General features: G+C 41.9%; 1 protein-coding gene and 1 pseudogene across 1 annotated transcript; both read left to right on the top strand.

Moving 5' to 3' along the window:
* The first annotated feature begins 536 nt into the window (after positions 1–536).
* Positions 537–6,886, top strand: LOC122863528 (phospholipase ABHD3-like). Its single transcript, XM_044170108.1, is given in 11 exon segments — positions 537–1,023; positions 2,139–2,299; positions 2,552–2,743; positions 2,964–3,009; positions 3,727–3,839; positions 4,038–4,211; positions 4,285–4,333; positions 4,438–4,452; positions 4,455–4,527; positions 4,530–4,604; positions 6,338–6,886. Coding segments are annotated over 11 exon segments (1,230 nt in total). The 5' UTR covers positions 537–897; the 3' UTR covers positions 6,544–6,886.
* Positions 6,887–10,057: 3,171 nt separating this feature from the next.
* Positions 10,058–16,405, top strand: LOC122863529 (annotated as a pseudogene).
* Positions 16,406–19,579: the final 3,174 nt, after the last annotated feature.

Below are 19,579 nucleotides of genomic sequence, written 5' to 3' on the forward strand. Positions count from 1 at the left end.
TGAGCTGAGCACTTCACAACCTACTGTATTTTCCCCTGAGCCTCAGAAACCAACCAGTATTCTTAAACTGGAACACTAACCTGCCCCAGGTGTTTGCGATAATTTAATTAAACACGAATTTGTCTATGAATATGCACATGTAAGCAGATATCAACTGAAATATTACAGGTATTAAAACTAGATTTTGACATCAAAGACATCAAAATGAGGTACAAATGCAAACGCCACATCAGGGCATTTACCATATCCTTTTAAAATAGTGTTTTAGTTGTGAATATTACCAAACATTTGCTAATTAAATTACTACAAAGTAATTGCAACGTCCACTTTGTCCAGTGCCAGCCTTGTGCAAAATACTGTAATTTGAAAAGAAAAAGGCTGGAATTCAGGAAAATATAAAAAATATACACCATAAAGACAATAATGGCCTTGACAAGTGCTACATGCAGCAGAAGGTGGCGATAACGCAAAGCTTTGGATAAAAAAGACGAAGAAAGGCGCATGCGTGTCAGTTAACACTTCTTCCACACTCCTAGAAAAGATGCTCAACTTTGTTTCTGAGTCAGTCTGTGACCCGCGCGGTGGACGCTCCACGGTGAGGACGGACACCGGCCGTTTCTCCTCAAACATACGACCCTCGGCTGCACCGCTGAATAAAAGCCTGCGGGTGGATACCAGCTCTTCACCGTCACCGTCAGTGCTGATGGGACATCTCGGAGTAGAGGAGTGGCTTTAAAACATCTTTAACGTTAGCTGGTGATGATGAAGGCACGTTGTCGGACATTAACTATATCGTTACACGTCTGTCAGTCAGTTGTGTCTCTCGCTGTGTCGGTTAACGAGTCATTTACATACTGTCAGCTACCAGGTTAGCTCTGTACATTAGCTAAAAAGATCATGGCCATGTTTTCATCATATTTGGAGCTATGGAGAACATATTGGGAGTGTGTTTCCAGACCTTATACGGTGTTCATCTGCTCCCTCGCGGCCGCACTTTACTATCTGTGGGCCCGCAAGTGTCAGGTCAGTCACAGCGGTCAAGGCTGGGTAACAATGACCGCACTATATGTAGTTTTGTGTGTGTTTTATGTTATTTTTTCTTATCAGTGTGACTTCTGCTGTTCTGCCTTTTACATTTTTTTGTACTTTATCCCTTCTAACTTCCCAAACTTTCACTTCTCATACACAATTACCGCTCGTTAAGTGGTCAGATTTGACTTGTTTCTGCCAATGGCGTTATTTAAGCAACAGGAAAGACAGTTTTAGAAATTTCTCTCTCAAAGCACCACGAGAGTAGCCTGACCCTGACATGGCAGACGCGCGTTAGTCTGGAAACTGTTTCAGTTTCGACTCCCAGAGGTCGTTGGGGTTAACAATGCTCACAGACCTTATGCCACTTGGCCTTGCTTGGTTTTCAAATCCAAAAGTTTTGTTTTCAGTTTCGAAAGTTATGTTGGTTATGTAAGTTATGCTCTCAAACCTATTCTATTTGATTGCATAATAAAGACACAAAAGTACCCTCATAGTTATAATTGTTGACAAATACATTATTAAACCAGTTGAAATACAGTGTTACCAGTTATTTTCATTATTGATCAATCTGAATATTTTTTTCAATTAATCGATATTTTGGTTTGTCTATAAAATGTGAAAAAACTGTCAGTTTCCTAAAACCCAAACTGATGCCTGACCAGCAGTTTTAAAACCCAAAGATATTCAATTTACAATCATAAAACACACGAAAAACACCAAATCTTTACATGAGAACATGCAAATGTTTGGCATTGTAACCTGATAATTTGCTTAAACATTTATTTGATTATGTTAGTTTAATACCACATAATATTCATGTTGTATGTTTTGTATGTGTTACAGTCTAGTTGTCATGGGGTGCCATGGGATCAAGACATATTGTATCAAAGTCTGCATGATCATTGTTTTTCATACATGTTCTTAGATTGTTTTAGATTGTAGAAAATGTGGATTGTGTTTTTCAAGGCATGTGCTTGTTTTGTAGAACACGGTGCTGTTTGCCACGTCGCTTAAACACATACAGACCCTGCTTTTGTCTGTCACAGGTGTTAATGTCAAGGCCCCTGTGCTTTCATACCCCTTCATTTTGTCTCTTTTCCTCCCAGACACCGACTCTGGTTTCTAGCGCTGCTTTCAGTGCGTTCCTCTACAAGCACTGTCCTGTGGTGGCTGAGCGCTTCAGTCCCACTCCGTGGTGTTGGGGAGGCCGACTTCAAACCCTGGTCTGCGTCCTCCTCAAGTCCAGACCCCCCGTCACTTATCGCAAGTAGGATGAACCTCCTGGATGAGTCCACGTTGTTCTGTTATGTTCCTTTTGCTGGCTGACACAGTCATCTTGTTATCTTACTATAGTATCTGGATATTTCTGTCTACAGGATTGAGTATTAAGGTAATGTGTTCTAAATCCAGTGCATTTCAAACACGGGGATGAAATAACTCTTAACCTTAAACCTATAGACTGGTGAAATAGTCATTTTTGTGTTGTTAATGTAATAGTAATCCTCCCTTCATCCCTCAGTGAGCTGATCCGTACGGTTGATGGTGGTCAGATCTCCCTGGACTGGGTGGACAATGAGGCCAGTGGGACCTACCCAGAATCCTCTACCCGTCCCACGGTGCTGATCCTCCCAGGCCTGATGGGGAACAGCCGGCAGTCCTATGTGCTCCATGCCATTGGCCAGGCCACCCGCCCCAAGGCTACAGGTCAGTTGTGCTCCTCACCTGTCTCCTGTCTTAAATGATGCAATTCTTCATCTGTGTGCCAAAATCTGAAGTGAAATGTAAACATGCTAACATTTATAGTCAGTCATTGGAGAGTTTGGATTAAAGTAAGCAGGAAACTTATGTGACATGACTGAGGAATTTTAATTGCACTAAATTTAATGTCCAATAGTTGCTGTAGCTGCTTTCATAGACATTTTCTTTCCTAGATGTGTGGTCTTCAACAACAGAGGCACTGCACGGGAGGAGTTGCTGGTAAGTATAATGATTACTTAATGAATTATGGCCATGTCACATTTAAATTCTGAAAAGTTTCCCTTTCCCTCTGTTATTGAAACAGACAGGGATCAATGTGCAAACTCTAAAATGTGAAGCTACTTCGTAAATCAGTTTCAGTAATCAGTAATTTTTAGATGTCAGGTGTTTTTAAAAAGTCTCTTTGGTAAATGAATATCAAATACAATGAGGGACAGAAATAGAAAACTTTCTGAATAAGGCTTACTCAGAGCAAATCTGTCCTCACACTACTGGCCAGTCTGCCCCAAAATCTGCTATTTGTGTTATGAAGTTGAAAATTATATACAGTAATATCTGTTTTCGTCACACTGTGCAAGTGAATCTGCGGCTGAAAATGGTCCCCAACAAAGGCACTATTTACTCCAGTTTGAGCTGTTCAGCTGTTTGAGGAAATTACATAGCCTTTTTAAAAATTTAAACTATATAGGTGTGTCCCATTTTTAAAGATTTATATCTTCAGTAGGAATAAATGGGCTTTTAAATGCCACACACAGGCAGGGTAAGTTGGAAAGTATTGAGAGATCAACTTGTTGACAATAGGATAAATATAGAATAATGCCCGTCATATTGTGTGTGTGTGTGTGTGTGTGTGTGTGTACACAGCAGTGCAAACACAAAATCTGGCACTTGAACACTGCATGTAACGCTCCTCCTCTGTCCCTCTGCTCGCTTCAGACACCTGTTACCTACTGCGCAGCCAATACCTCAGACCTTGAGCGTGTGGTGCAGCATGTCAAAGGACTTTACCCACATGCGCCTGTGCTTGGTGCTGGTGTGTCTTTGGGAGGGTGAGTTGGTGTACGTGTAATGGTTTCCAACTGCTCGCATTTCTCTGAGAAAATGTTCTCAAAAAGTTATTTCATGGTCAAATTTATCCCACAGTAGCTTTGTTTCCTTTCTCTGTCTTCCCTTTAGTTAGTACCTTTTTGTCAAAGTGCTGTTGTCTTTTCCTGTGTTTTTTCTGGGTCTTCTTTCGCCGTCCGCAGCATGATATTGATAAACTACCTGGCCCGTAAGCGCACACAGTCAGGGATGGTGGCGGGTTTAACCATCTCTGTACCATGGGATGCAGTGAAGTCCGCTGACTCAATGGAAGAACCACTCAACTGGCTGCTGTTCAATAAACACCTCACGAGAGGCCTGTGTCGTGTTGTCACCAGGTCAGATAAGTAGCCGTGTCATAAATTCCTGAATTTAGTTGAACAATTCAGGGATGTTAATCTGTTTTCACAGACAGAGGAAGGTTCTGGAGAAAGAGGTGGACGTCGACTATGTCCTGAAGGTAGGTTCTTTACATTTACTTTACTGTCAAAGTTTCTCATCTCCCTTTTATGTGTGATTGCTTTTCCTCTCCATTTTCATTTCATTTCATCTCTCTCTCTCCAGGCACGGACTATCCGTGAGAGTTTGATGAACGCATCACCTCTGTGCTGTTTGGTTATAAATCTTGTATGGATTATTACCGCGATGCCAGCCCAGACAAAAACTCCCCAATACAGCAGTACCCATCTTGTGCCTCAACGCTGCTGATGACCCCTTCTCTCCCCAACATGGTGAGTAGACAACAGGAGAAGATGGACATTGTGTTGTGATCAGAAGCACCAGATCCAACAGATGTATTAGTTGACACGTGAATGTGAAGTCTGTGTTCGATTTCTGTATGTTTCCTGCAGAATGAGGTTGTATCTCAATGGGTCTGAAATCCGATCTGAGGGGACTCACACCTGACACATAAATAGAGTCAGGTGTGACTGGATGCAAATGTCACATTGAAAAGACCGGTGTAGCCACAGCTTTAGTCTTTGGACATGTCTTAGTCTCAAAGCATGCAACGGAGAGAGAGTACAAATACTACAGTGGCAGATATGCTACGTCTACTACTTGTAATCCAGTAGTTTACAGTGTTTTAGTGTTTGTGGCAAATCTACACCCTCCATACCACACATTCATATCCTCTACTCTGTCTCACTCCACCTCTGCTGCATCTGTAGAAGCCTAGCTAAGCTAACGTTAAACTTGTATTGAAACTCAAGTGAAACGAGGGCTTTTATATACCGGTATAGACATAGAATCGAGCGTTACATATAAAACTACAGTTCTGTGAATTCTGGGTGACTGCCAGATGTTATATCTAGGCATTAAAACAGCTGAAAACGGGGACGCGGTGGCATGTGTGTGGGTTGGAATCATAGACTGTAAGAAGTGGACGTAGTCACTGTGACGTCAACCATTGGTTTGTGGACTACCATTTTGAAGCTTCGAGATTGGTATTGTGGCCTTCGCCATCTTGGTTTTTTGCATCCATTGACTGGAAGTGACCATATTTGGACGAGGGGAGCATAGCAAGGTAACGCTAGCACTAGCTAGGTTATCAGAGGTGCGTAATTCACCTCAACTGTGAAATTAATGGGGATGCTAATATTTGACGTAAAAAAGTTAAAAAAAAATGTACAAAGGGAGGGAGGAGCGAGAAGATCAAATCAACAATTTAAAAGAGTGAAGCTGCGCCACACGCCGCACACTGACTGCCTGCGCAAGAGGAGAGTAAGAGAGACACTGCTGGCAGAAGAGCCGCAGCATGCATGGGAATGAATTACAATATAATATATTTCTCACCTTTTCTCTGATGGTCTGAATAAGTTGCTTAATTTGTCGCTAGTCGCATTTTATAAATAAAGTCGCTAAGAAGGTCTGAAAAGTCGCCAAGTTGGCAACACTAAGGATACGCATCGCCTGTATCCTGATTGACAGGTCGCCGTGGTAGCAACTTGTCAATCACAAGGTAGCCACGCCCTAAAGTATACCCTGCTTCATCGTCTATTTTACTCTAAATGAGACCATAATTTACTAAATGAACATTGTGCTGTATTGAAGAAGACGTGAAACTAGCGAATGAGACCATAAACTCGTTAGGAATCTGTTTACTGAGGTAATAAATCTTGTGAGAAGTAGGGTCATTTTCCTCAGACTTCTATACAATCGGACTTCTTTTTGCAACCAGTGCAGTCGCCCCCCGCTGGTCATTAGAAAGAATGCAGGTTTAAGGCCCTTCAGCATTGACTTCACTTTTCAGACCCGAAGGTTCCCGCCTGGTTTGAGTGCATGAGTTTGTGAAGGGGCGTGTTCAAGCTAAAACAGGGTGTTAAGTTGCTCTTAATGTTTTCTTTTGTGCTGTGGTTAATATTTCAGCCTCCATGCTACACAAGATGTTTTCTATCTAATGTTTTAGCTTGGCTACTCTCTCCTTTTCCTGACTCCTTTTTCATTGTATTTCTTGCCCACACAGCCTTCCCAGTGACCATAGTCGAGAGCCTGCCTAATGTCGCTCTGTTGTTGACGGCCCATGGTGGACACATCGCCTTCCTGCAGGGGTTGTTTCCCCGTGGTGAGAGCTACATGGATCGCCTGTTTGGTCAGTTTGTCCAAGCCGCCTTTGAACACCCGACTGACATCAAGAAAGCCTGTGGCATTAAGGAGGAGAAGATGAGCTGATTATCTTTCACCCCATCACTCTCTGAAGAATATGAAGTCACTGCTTAGCTTTGCGTGCTGATATCTTGCCACAAAAATGTTGGCTAATTGTGTTTATTAGTGCCGATTGCTTGGCCTCCAGTATTGCTGCTACAACACGAATCAAAATTAATACTGTTGATTTGAGGTATGAATGAGTATATACACTAACAACATGAAAGAAACTTACTCTACTATACAGATGTTAAGTACTGTAATAATGAATCATTTCTCATTTTAAGTATAATGAGGGCTGCATTTAAAAAATAAAATACATAGAGCTTTCGAAAAAATGTGCATCCGAAAATAAAGTGGATTGATCATATCGGGCTCTGTATTCTCTGTGCCTTTAGTTCGGATCATTTGAGTGGGTATATTTGCTTGAAAGATTTGTGCTTACATACTAGTTTTGAAAGCACCCATGGGAAGTAGCCTAAAAGCTGTGTTTTCGCTGTCTACTTTTCTCTTAGAGCACACGCTAGAAAAACTTTACTCTGACCACTGTACAGCTCTGATCGCAGGCTGTGCTCATGCTTATGCTTTTATTATTATTATTTTATTATTATTATTATTATGGAGTACAAACTTTTAAAAACTTTTTTTTGGGTGAAAACTACTCATGCAGGGACTCAAGGGTTTAAGGAACACTCACACTCAATATTTTCAGTTGTTTTTTTTCGTTATTTGACCATTATCCTGAGTAAGACTATCCACTTGCACTAATCCAAATTCATTTCCACATTCTGAGAAATGCTCCACTCCAGCAGCGCAGAACAGTCAGCACTTCGACACCCTGCTCTTTCCTTAAGAAGAGGAAACATTGCTATTTGTAGTAGACAAATAAGGGGACTTTGTGTCAAAATTTGAGAGCTCTAACACAAATATTCTGCGAGTTATAGGTGCTGAGATAAAGTGTTAGAACCATCCCCACCAACAACATGAAAGAAACTTATAGTATATATTTTCTCATTTCAAGTATAATGAGGGCTACATTTAACGGATGTGGATCGATCATATTGGGCTCTCGGATCGTTTTATTTTCTGCGCCTTCAGTTTAGATAATTTGAGTGGGTATATTTGCTCAAAACATTTGCTCAAAAGATACGACTGTGGCTTAGTGGTAGAGTGGGTCGACCACCAATCGGAAGGTCGGTGGTTCGATCCCAGATGTTGAAGTGCCCTTGGGCAAGACACTGAACCCCAAATTGCTCCCAAGGGCTGTGCCTTCAGTGTGTGAGTGATTAGTTACCTTGGACTGATGAGCACTTAGTATGCCATCAGTGTACGAATGCTGTGAATGTGATATGTAGTTGAAGTGCTTTAAGTAGTCGGAAAAGACTAGAAAGGCACTATTTAAGTACAGTCCATTTACGTAGCTACTGGTTTTGAAGTTCCCGTGGAAAGTAGCTGTTTTCACTGTCTACAAAGAGCACACGTCTATGTTATAATTACATTGTATGAAGACAAAACAGTAAACAATCAACAATTAGCCCACTGAGCAACAGATGTCATTTCAACATTGCATCTATGTTTTAGCTCTAATATATTTTTTGGGCTATGCAGGCTGTAGCCCGGCTGTTACCTTTCTACGCATGTGCTGAAAACTGACAGCTGCATGCACCTAGCAAGACCTTGCAGAGCAAAATTGTGGAATTATATCAGTAATTTTAATGATTTGTGAGGAGATTTAGTGTTTATGACAGATAATCTAGGAAATGCTATTTATGTGCACTTGGTAACAGGCCCTGAGCACCAGAGCAATAGAGGCCCAGATCTACCACACCAGACAAGACCCAAGGTGTAGGCTGTGCAAAGAGGCCCCTGAGACAATCCAGCACATAACTGCAGGGTGTAAGATGCTGGCAGGAAAAGCATACATGGAGCGCCATAACCAAGTGGCTGGCATAGTGTACAGGAACATCTGCACGGAGTATGGACTGGAAACCCCGAAGTGGGAAACACCTCCAAAGGTGGTAGAGAACGACCGAGCCAAGATCCTGTGGGACTTCCAGATTCAGACTGACAGAATGGTAATGGCGAACCAGCCTGACATCGTGGTGGTGGACAAACAGCAGAGGAAAGCCGTTGTGGTTGACGTGGCAATACCAAGTGATGGCAACATCAGGAGAAAGGAACATGAGAAACTAGAGAAGTACCTGGGGCTCAGAGAAGAGCTGGAGAAGGCCTGGAAGGTGAAGGCGACAGTGGTGCCCGTGGTCATCGGAGCACTCGGGGCAGTGACCCCCAAACTGGAGAAGTGGCTACAGCAGATCCCTGGAAGAACACCAGACATCTCAGTCCAGAAGAGTGCAGTACTAGGAACAGCAAAGATACTGCGCAGAACCCTCAAGCTCCCAGGCCTCTGGTAGAGGACCCGAGCTTGAAGGATGAGACCACCCGCGGAGGGTGAAGGACGAAGTTTATATATATATATATATATATATATATATATATATATATATATATATATATATATATAAATATATAGTTATTCAATAGCCTAGCAGTCAAATTGTTGGATGTCTACTAAACTTTCACTTTTGAACCACATTTAACCACATTTTGGACTAGACAGCTATGTACCATTTAAACGTCGAATCAATGGGAAATTTCTCAGTGGGAGGAGTCAGTGTATTGAAAAATAATACTTAGTAATTAAAACTGTACACTTAATCAAATACATCATGTTTAATTAGGAAACCACGCACACAAAGGGCAACCATTTTCTGAATGCTGGCGTTAGGAACAGAGTACAATTAGCTGATAATTAGCCTGATCAGCCACCGTCAGTAATCTACAAACACACATTATTAGACTGTAAACCATTAATCAAACCAATAACTAACCACAGTCAATGTCAGATAAGCGTGTCATACTTTAGCAGTTACCTAGTGTTTCTGTAGTGGTGACAAAACTTATAAATATACAGTATTAGCAGGGGTGAAAGTAGATTTAAGTTCTTACCTGTACTACTACCCTAACCTTCATCGCTTCATACTGTTCTCCTCCCGCCCCCAGCTTCATGCATCCCTGAACACACGCATTAAATATTTGAATGCCTGTATCAAAGATACTCTATAACCATAGTCATCTCTGCATAGGACATACTGGACTTAATAAGACACTTCATAAAATAGGTAAACACCCAACTGGTAGATGCACACACTGTGGTCATCCTGAATCTGTCCAGCATGTGCTGTGGGAGTGTAGGGCCTATGAGGAGGAAAGGAAGGAACTGATATCAGCATTAAAGAAAGCTAAGCTAAGTTTCACTGTAGGGAACATGGGAACAGGGAGATGTGGCAAGGGGAATATACAGTCACCTAATTAAATACCTGAAGGAAACAGGTTTAATAGAGAGAATTTAAGTATTTTCTTTTTGTTTTGTTCTATTTTTTGTCATTTATTTGTCTGCCAAGCTACACACTCCAGTCCGGTAGGTGGCGGTAAAGTACCTGCAAGCTGGTTGCCAACCGCCAATCAAAATAAAAGAAGAAGAAGTCAGTCTGTTACCCGCGCGGTGGACGCCTCCACGTGAGGACGGGCATTGGCCGTTTCTCCTCAAACGTACGACCCTCGGCAACCGGGAAGCGGCAGGCCCTGGAGAAAACACCGCTGAATAAAAGCCTGCGGGTGGATACCAGCTCTTTACCGTCACCGTCAGTGCTGATGGGACGTCTCGGAGTAGAGGAGTGGCTTTAAAACATCTTTAACGTTAGCTGGTGATAGTGAAGGCACGTTGTCGGACATTAACTATATCGTTACACGTCTGTCAGTCAGTTGTGTCTCTCGCTGTGTCGGTTAACGAGTCATTTACATACTGTCAGCTACCAGGTTAGCTCTGTACATTAGCTAAAAAGATCATGGCCATGTTTTCATCATATTTGGAGCTATGGAGAACATATTGGGAGTGTGTTTCCAGACCTTATACGGTGTTCATCTGCTCTCTCCCGGCCGCACTTTACTATCTGTGGGCCCGCAAGTGTCAGGTCAGTCACAGCGGTCAAGGCTGGGTAACAATGACCGCACTATATGTAGTTTTGTGTGTGTTTTATGTTATTTTTTCTTATCAGTGTGACTTCTGCTGTTCTGCCTTTTACATTTTTTTGTACTTTATCCCTTCTAACTTCCCAAACTTTCACTTCTCATACACAATTACCGCTCGTTAAGTGGTCAGATTTGACTTGTTTCTGCCAATGGCGTTATTTAAGCAACAGGAAAGACAGTTTTAGAAATTTCTCTCTCAAAGCACCACGAGAGTAGCCTGACCCTGACATGGCAGACGCGCGTTAGTCTGGAAACTGTTTCAGTTTCGACTCCCAGAGGTCGTTGGGGTTAACAATGCTCACAGACCTTATGCCACTTGGCCTTGCTTGGTTTTCAAATCCAAAAGTTTTGTTTTCAGTTTCGAAAGTTATGTTGGTTATGTAAGTTATGCTCTCAAACCTATTCTATTTGATTGCATAATAAAGACACAAAAGTACCCTCATAGTTATAATTGTTGACAAATACATTATTAAACCAGTTGAAATACAGTGTTACCAGTTATATTCATTATTGATCAATCTGAATATTTTTTTCAATTAATCGATATTTTGGTTTGTCTATAAAATGTGAAAAAACTGTCAGTTTCCTAAAACCCAAACTGATGCCTGACCAGCAGTTTTAAAACCCAAAGATATTCAATTTACAATCATAAAACACACGAAAAACACCAAATCTTTACATGAGAACATGCAAATGTTTGGCATTGTAACCTGATAATTTGCTTAAACATTTATTTGATTATGTTAGTTTAATACCACATAATATTCATGTTGTATGTTTTGTATGTGTTACAGTCTAGTTGTCATGGGGTGCCATGGGATCAAGACATATTGTATCAAAGTCTGCATGATCATTGTTTTTCATACATGTTCTTAGATTGTTTTAGATTGTAGAAAATGTGGATTGTGTTTTTCAAGGCATGTGCTTGTTTTGTAGAACACGGTGCTGTTTGCCACGTCGCTAAAACACATACAGACCCTGCTTTTGTCTGTCACAGGTGTTAATGTCAAGGCCCCTGTGCTTTCATACCCCTTCATTTTGTCTCTTTTCCTCCCAGACACCGACTCTGGTTTCTAGCGCTGCTTTCAGTGCGTTCCTCCACAAGCACTGTCCTGTGGTGGCTGAGCGCTTCAGTCCCACTCCGTGGTGTTGGGAGGCCGACTTCAAACCCTGGTCTGCGCCTCCTCAAGTCCAGACCCCCGTCACTTATCGCAAAGTAGGATGAACCTCCTGGATGAGTCCGCTTTGTTCTGTTATGTTCCTTTTGCTGGCTGACACAGTCATCTTGTTATCTTACTATAGTATCTGGATATTTCTGTCTACAGGATTGAGTATTAAGGTAATGTGTTCTAAATCCAGTGCATTTCAAACACGGGGATGAAATAACTCTTAACCTTAAACCTATAGACTGGTGAAGTAGTCATTTTTGTGTTGTTAATGTAATAGTAATCCTCCCTTCATCCCTCAGTGAGCTGATCCGTACGGTTGATGGTGGTCAGATCTCCCTGGACTGGGTGGACAATGAGGCCAGTGGGACCTACCCAGAATCCTCTACCCGTCCCACGGTGCTGATCCTCCCAGGCCTGATGGGGAACAGCCGGCAGTCCTATGTGCTCCATGCCATTGGCCAGGCCACCCGCCGTGGCTACAGGTCAGTTGTGCTCCTCACCTGTCTCCTGTCTTAAATGATGCAATTCTTCATCTGTGTGCCAAAATCTGAAGTGAAATGTAAACATGCTAACATTTATAGTCAGTCATTGGAGAGTTTGGATTAAAGTAAGCAGGAAACTTATGTGACATGACTGAGGAATTTTAATTGCACTAAATTTAATGTCCAATAGTTGCTGTAGCTGCTTTCATAGACATTTTCTTTCCTAGATGTGTGGTCTTCAACAACAGAGGCACTGCACGGGAGGAGTTGCTGGTAAGTATAATGATTACTTAATGAATTATGGCCATGTCACATTTAAATTCTGAAAAGTTTCCCTTTCCTCTGTTATTGAAACGGACAGGGATCAATGTGCAAACTCTAAAATGTGAAGCTACTTCAAATCAGTTTCAGTAATCAGTAATTTTTAGATGTCAGGTGTTTTTAAAGTCTCTCTTTGGTAAATGAATATCAAATACAATGAGGGACAGAAATAGAAAACTTTCTGAATAAGGCTTACTCAGAGCAAATCTGTCCTCACACTACTGGCCAGTCTGCCCCAAAATCTGCTATTTGTGTTATGAAGTTGAAAATTATATACAGTAATATCTGTTTTCGTCACACTGTGCAAGTGAATCTGCGGCTGAAAATGGTCCCCAACAAAGGCACTATTTACTCCAGTTTGAGCTGTTCAGCTGTTTGAGGAAATTACATAGCCTTTTTAAAAATTTAAACTATATAGGTGTGTCCCATTTTTAAAGATTTATATCTTCAGTAGGAATAAATGGGCTTTTAAATGCCACACACAGGCAGGGTAAGTTGGAAAGTATTGAGAGATCAACTTGTTGACAATAGGATAAATATAGAATAATGCCCGTCATATTGTGTGTGTGTGTGTGTGTGTGTGTGTGTGTACACAGCAGTGCAAACACAAAATCTGGCACTTGAACACTGCATGTAACGCTCCTCCTCTGTCCCTCTGCTCGCTTCAGACACCTGTTACCTACTGCGCAGCCAATACCTCAGACCTTGAGCGTGTGGTGCAGCATGTCAAAGGACTTTACCCACATGCGCCTGTGCTTGGTGCTGGTGTGTCTTTGGGAGGGTGAGTTGGTGTACGGTGTAATGGTTTCCAACTGCTCGCATTTCTCTGAGAAAATGTTCTCAAAAAGTTATTTCATGGTCAAATTTATCCCACAGTAGCTTTGTTTCCTTTCTCTGTCTTCCCTTTAGTTAGTACCTTTTTGTCAAAGTGCTGTTGTCTTTTCCTGTGTTTTTTCTGGGTCTTCTTTCGCCGTCCGCAGCATGATATTGATAAACTACCTGGCCCGTAAGCGCACACAGTCAGGGATGGTGGCGGGTTTAATCATCTCTGTTCCATGGGATGCAGTGAAGTCCGCTGACTCAATGGAAGAACCACTCAACTGGCTGCTGTTCAATAAACACCTCACGAGAGGCCTGTGTCGTGTTGTCACCAGGTCAGATAAGTAGCCGTGTCATAAATTCCTGAATTTAGTTGAACAATTCAGGGATGTTAATCTGTTTTCACAGACAGAGGAAGGTTCTGGAGAAAGAGGTGGACGTCGACTATGTCTTGAAGGTAGGTTCTTTACATTTACTTTACTGTCAAAGTTTCTCATCTCCCTTTTATGTGTGATTGCTTTTCCTCTCCATTTTCATTTCATTTCATCTCTCTCTTCCAGGCACGGACTATCCGTGAGTTTGATGAACGCATCACCTCTGTGCTGTTTGGTTATAAATCTTGTATGGATTATTACCGCGATGCCAGCCCAGACAAAAAACTCCCCAATACAGCAGTACCCATCTTGTGCCTCAACGCTGCTGATGACCCCTTCTCTCCCCAACATGGTGAGTAGACAACAGGAGAAGATGGACATTGTGTTGTGATCAGAAGCACCAGATCCAACAGATGTATTAGTTGACACGTGAATGTGAAGTCTGTGTTCGATTTCTGTATGTTTCCTGCAGAATGAGGTTGTATCTCAATGGGTCTGAAATCCGATCTGAGGGGACTCACACCTGACACATAAATAGAGTCAGGTGTGACTGGATGCAAATGTCACATTGAAAAGACCGGTGTAGCCACAGCTTTAGTCTTTGGACATGTCTTAGTCTCAAAGCATGCAACGGAGAGAGAGTACAAATACTACAGTGGCAGATATGCTACGTCTACTACTTGTAATCCAGTAGTTTACAGTGTTTTAGTGTTTGTGGCAAATCTACACCCTCCATACCACACATTCATATCCTCTACTCTGTCTCACTCCACCTCTGCTGCATCTGTAGAAGCCTAGCTAAGCTAACGTTAAACTTGTATTGAAACTCAAGTGAAACGAGGGCTTTTATATACCGGTATAGACATAGAATCGAGCGTTACATATAAAACTACAGTTCTGTGAATTCTGGGTGACTGCCAGATGTTATATCTAGGCATTAAAACAGCTGAAAACGGGACGCGGTGGCATGTGTGTGGGTTGGAATCATAGACTGTAAGAAGTGGACGTAGTCACTGTGACGTCAACCATTGGTTTGTGGACTACCATTTTGAAGCTTCGAGATTGGTATTGTGGCCTTCGCCATCTTGGTTTTTTGCATCCATTGACTGGAAGTGACCATATTTGGACGAGGGGAGCATAGCAAGGTAACGCTAGCACTAGCTAGGTTATCAGAGGTGCGTAATTCACCTCAACTGTGAAATTAATGGGGATGCTAATATTTGACGTAAAAAGTTAAAAAAATGTACAAAGGGAGGGAGGAGCGAGAAGATCAAATCAACAATTTAAAAGAGTGAAGCTGCGCCACACGCCGCACACTGACTGCCTGCGCAAGAGGAGAGTAAGAGAGACACTGCTGGCAGAAGAGCACTTAGCATGCATGGGAATGAATTACAATATAATATATTTCTCACCTTTTCTCTGATGGTCTGAATAAGTTGCTTAATTTGTCGCTAGTCGCATTTTATAAATAAAGTCGCTAAGAAGGTCTGAAAAGTCGCCAAGTTGGCAACACTAAGGATACGCATCGCCTGTATCCTGATTGACAGGTCACGCCGTGGTAGCAACTTGTCAATCACAAGGTAGCCACGCCTAAAGTATACCCTGCTTCATCGTCTATTTTACTCTAAATGAGACCATAATTTACTAAATGAACATTGTGCTGTATTGAAGAAGACGTGAAACTAGCGAATGAGACCATAAACTCGTTAGGAATCTGTTTACTGAGGTAATAAATCTTGTGAGAAGTAGGGTCATTTTCCTCAGACTTCTATACAATCGGACTTCTTTTTGCAACCAGTGCAGTCGCCCCCCGCTGGTCATTAGAAAGAATGCAGGTTTAAGGCCCTTCAGCATTGACTTCACTTTTCAGACCCGAAGGTTCCCGCCTGGTTTGAGTGCATGAGTTTGTGAAGGGGGCGTGTTCAAGCTAAAACAGGGTGTTAAGTTGCTCTTAATGTTTTCTTTTGTGCTGTGGTTAATATTTCAGCCTCCATGCTACACAAGATGTTTTCTATCTAATGTTTTAGCTTGGCTACTCTCTCCTTTTCCTGACTCCTTTTTCATTGTATTTCTTGCCCACACAGCCTTCCCAGTGACCATAGTCGAGAGCCTGCCTAATGTCGCTCTGTTGTTGACGGCCCATGGTGGACACATCGCCTTCCTGCAGGGGTTGTTTCCCGTGGTGAGAGCTACATGGATCGCCTGTTTGGTCAGTTTGTCCAAGCCGCCTTTGAACACCCGACTGACATCAAGAAAGCCTGTGGCATTAAGGAGGAGAAGATGAGCTGATTATCTTTCACCCCATCACTCTCTGAAGAATATGAAGTCACTGCTTAGCTTTGCGTGCTGATATCTTGCCACAAAAATGTTGGCTAATTGTGTTTATTAGTGCCGATTGCTTGGCCTCCAGTATTGCTGCTACAACACGAATCAAAATTAATACTGTTGATTTGAGGTATGAATGAGTATATACACTAACAACATGAAAGAAACTTACTCTACTATACAGATGTTAAGTACTGTAATAATGAATCATTTCTCATTTTAAGTATAATGAGGGCTGCATTTAAAAAATAAAATACATAGAGCTTTCGAAAAAATGTGCATCCGAAAATAAAGTGGATTGATCATATCGGGCTCTGTATTCTCTGTGCCTTTAGTTCGGATCATTTGAGTGGGTATATTTGCTTGAAAGATTTGTGCTTACATACTAGTTTTGAAAGCACCCATGGGAAGTAGCCTAAAAGCTGTGTTTTCGCTGTCTACTTTTCTCTTAGAGCACACGCTAGAAAAACTTTACTCTGACCACTGTACAGCTCTGATCGCAGGCTGTGCTCATGCTTATGCTTTTATTATTATTATTTTATTATTATTATTATTATGGAGTACAAACTTTTAAAAAACTTTTTTTGGGTGAAAACTACTCATGCAGGGACTCAAGGGTTTAAGGAACACTCACACTCAATATTTTCAGTTGTTTTTTTTCGTTATTTGACCATTATCCTGAGTAAGACTATCCACTTGCACTAATCCAAATTCATTTCCACATTCTGAGAAATGCTCCACTCCAGCAGCGCAGAACAGTCAGCACTTCGACACCCTGCTCTTTCCTTAAGAAGAGGAAACATTGCTATTTGTAGTAGACAAATAAGGGGACTTTGTGTCAAAATTTGAGAGCTCTAACACAAATATTCTGCGAGTTATAGGTGCTGAGATAAAGTGTTAGAACCATCCCCACCAACAACATGAAAGAAACTTATAGTATATATTTTCTCATTTCAAGTATAATGAGGGCTACATTTAACGGATGTGGATCGATCATATTGGGCTCTCGGATCGTTTTATTTTCTGCGCCTTCAGTTTAGATAATTTGAGTGGGTATATTTGCTCAAAACATTTGCTCAAAAGATACGACTGTGGCTTAGTGGTAGAGTGGGTCGACCACCAATCGGAAGGTCGGTGGTTCGATCCCAGATGTTGAAGTGCCCTTGGGCAAGACACTGAACCCCAAATTGCTCCCAAGGGCTGTGCCTTCAGTGTGTGAGTGATTAGTTACCTTGGACTGATGAGCACTTAGTATGCCATCAGTGTACGAATGCTGTGAATGTGATATGTAGTTGAAGTGCTTTAAGTAGTCGGAAAAGACTAGAAAGGCACTATTTAAGTACAGTCCATTTACGTAGCTACTGGTTTTGAAGTTCCCGTGGAAAGTAGCTGTTTTCACTGTCTACAAAGAGCACACGTCTATGTTATAATTACATTGTATGAAGACAAAACAGTAAACAATCAACAATTAGCCCACTGAGCAACAGATGTCATTTCAACATTGCATCTATGTTTTAGCTCTAATATATTTTTGGGCTATGCAGGCTGTAGCCCGGCTGTTACCTTTCTACGCATGTGCTGAAAACTGACAGCTGCATGCACCTAGCAAGACCTTGCAGAGCAAAATTGTGGAATTATATCAGTAATTTTAATGATTTGTGAGGAGATTTAGTGTTTATGACAGATAATCTAGGAAATGCTATTTATGTGCACTTGGTAACAGGCCCTGAGCACCAGAGCAATAGAGGCCCAGATCTACCACACCAGACAAGACCCAAGGTGTAGGCTGTGCAAAGAGGCCCCTGAGACAATCCAGCACATAACTGCAGGGTGTAAGATGCTGGCAGGAAAAGCATACATGGAGCGCCATAACCAAGTGGCTGGCATAGTGTACAGGAACATCTGCACGGAGTATGGACTGGAAACCCGAAGTGGGAAACACCTCCAAAGGTGGTAGAGAACGACCGAGCCAAGATCCTGTGGGACTTCCAGATTCAGACTGACAGAATGGTAATGGCGAACCAGCCTGACATCGTGGTGGTGGACAAACAGCAGAGGAAAGCCGTTGTGGTTGACGTGGCAATACCAAGTGATGGCAACATCAGGAGAAAGGAACATGAGAAACTAGAGAAGTACCTGGGGCTCAGAGAAGAGCTGGAGAAGGCCTGGAAGGTGAAGGCGACAGTGGTGCCCGTGGTCATCGGAGCACTCGGGGCAGTGACCCCAAACTGGAGAAGTGGCTACAGCAGATCCCTGGAAGAACACCAGACATCTCAGTCCAGAAGAGTGCAGTACTAGGAACAGCAAAGATACTGCAAGAGAACCCTCAAGCTCCCAGGCCTCTGGTAGAGGACCCGAGCTTGAAGGATGAGACCACCAGCGGAGGGTGAAGGACGAAGTTTATATATATATATATATATATATATATATATATTTATATATATATATATATATATATATAAATATATAGTTATTCAATAGCCTAGCAGTCAAATTGTTGGATGTCTACTAAACTTTCACTTTTGAACCACATTTAACCACATTTTGGACTAGACAGCTATGTACCATTTAAACGTCGAATCAATGGGAAATTTCTCAGTGGGAGGAGTCAGTGTATTGAAAAATAATACTTAGTAATTAAAACTGTACACTTAATCAAATACATCATGTTTAATTAGGAAACCACGCACACAAAGGGCAACCATTTTCTGAATGCTGGCGTTAGGAACAGAGTACAATTAGCTGATAATTAGCCTGATCAGCCACCGTCAGTAATCTACAAACACACATTATTAGACTGTAAACCATTAATCAAACCAATAACTAACCACAGTCAATGTCAGATAAGCGTGTCATACTTTAGCAGTTACCTAGTGTTTCTGTAGTGGTGACAAAACTTATAAATATACAGTATTAGCAGGGGTGAAAGTAGATTTAAGTTCTTACCTGTACTACTACCCTAACCTTCATCGCTTCATACTGTTCTCCTCCCGCCCCCAGCTTCATGCATCCCTGAACACACGCATTAAATATTTGAATGCCTGTATCAAAGATACTCTATAACCATAGTCATCTCTGCATAGGACATACTGGACTTAATAAGACACTTCATAAAATAGGTAAACACCCAACTGGTAGATGCACACACTGTGGTCATCCTGAATCTGTCCAGCATGTGCTGTGGGAGTGTAGGGCCTATGAGGAGGAAAGGAAGGAACTGATATCAGCATTAAAGAAAGCTAAGCTAAGTTTCACTGTAGGGAACATGGGAACAGGGAGATGTGGCAAGGGGAATATACAGTCACCTAATTAAATACCTGAAGGAAACAGGTTTAATAGAGAGAATTTAAGTATTTTCTTTTTTTGTTTTGTTCTATTTTTTGTCATTTATTTGTCTGCCAAGCTACACACTCCAGTCCGGTAGGTGGCGGTAAAGTACCTGCAAGCTGGTTGCCAACCGCCAATCAAAATAAAAGAAGAA

The sequence above is a fragment of the Siniperca chuatsi genome, linkage group LG16, assembly GCF_020085105.1.
Source record: "Siniperca chuatsi isolate FFG_IHB_CAS linkage group LG16, ASM2008510v1, whole genome shotgun sequence".
Classification (NCBI taxonomy): domain Eukaryota; kingdom Metazoa; phylum Chordata; class Actinopteri; order Centrarchiformes; family Sinipercidae; genus Siniperca; species Siniperca chuatsi.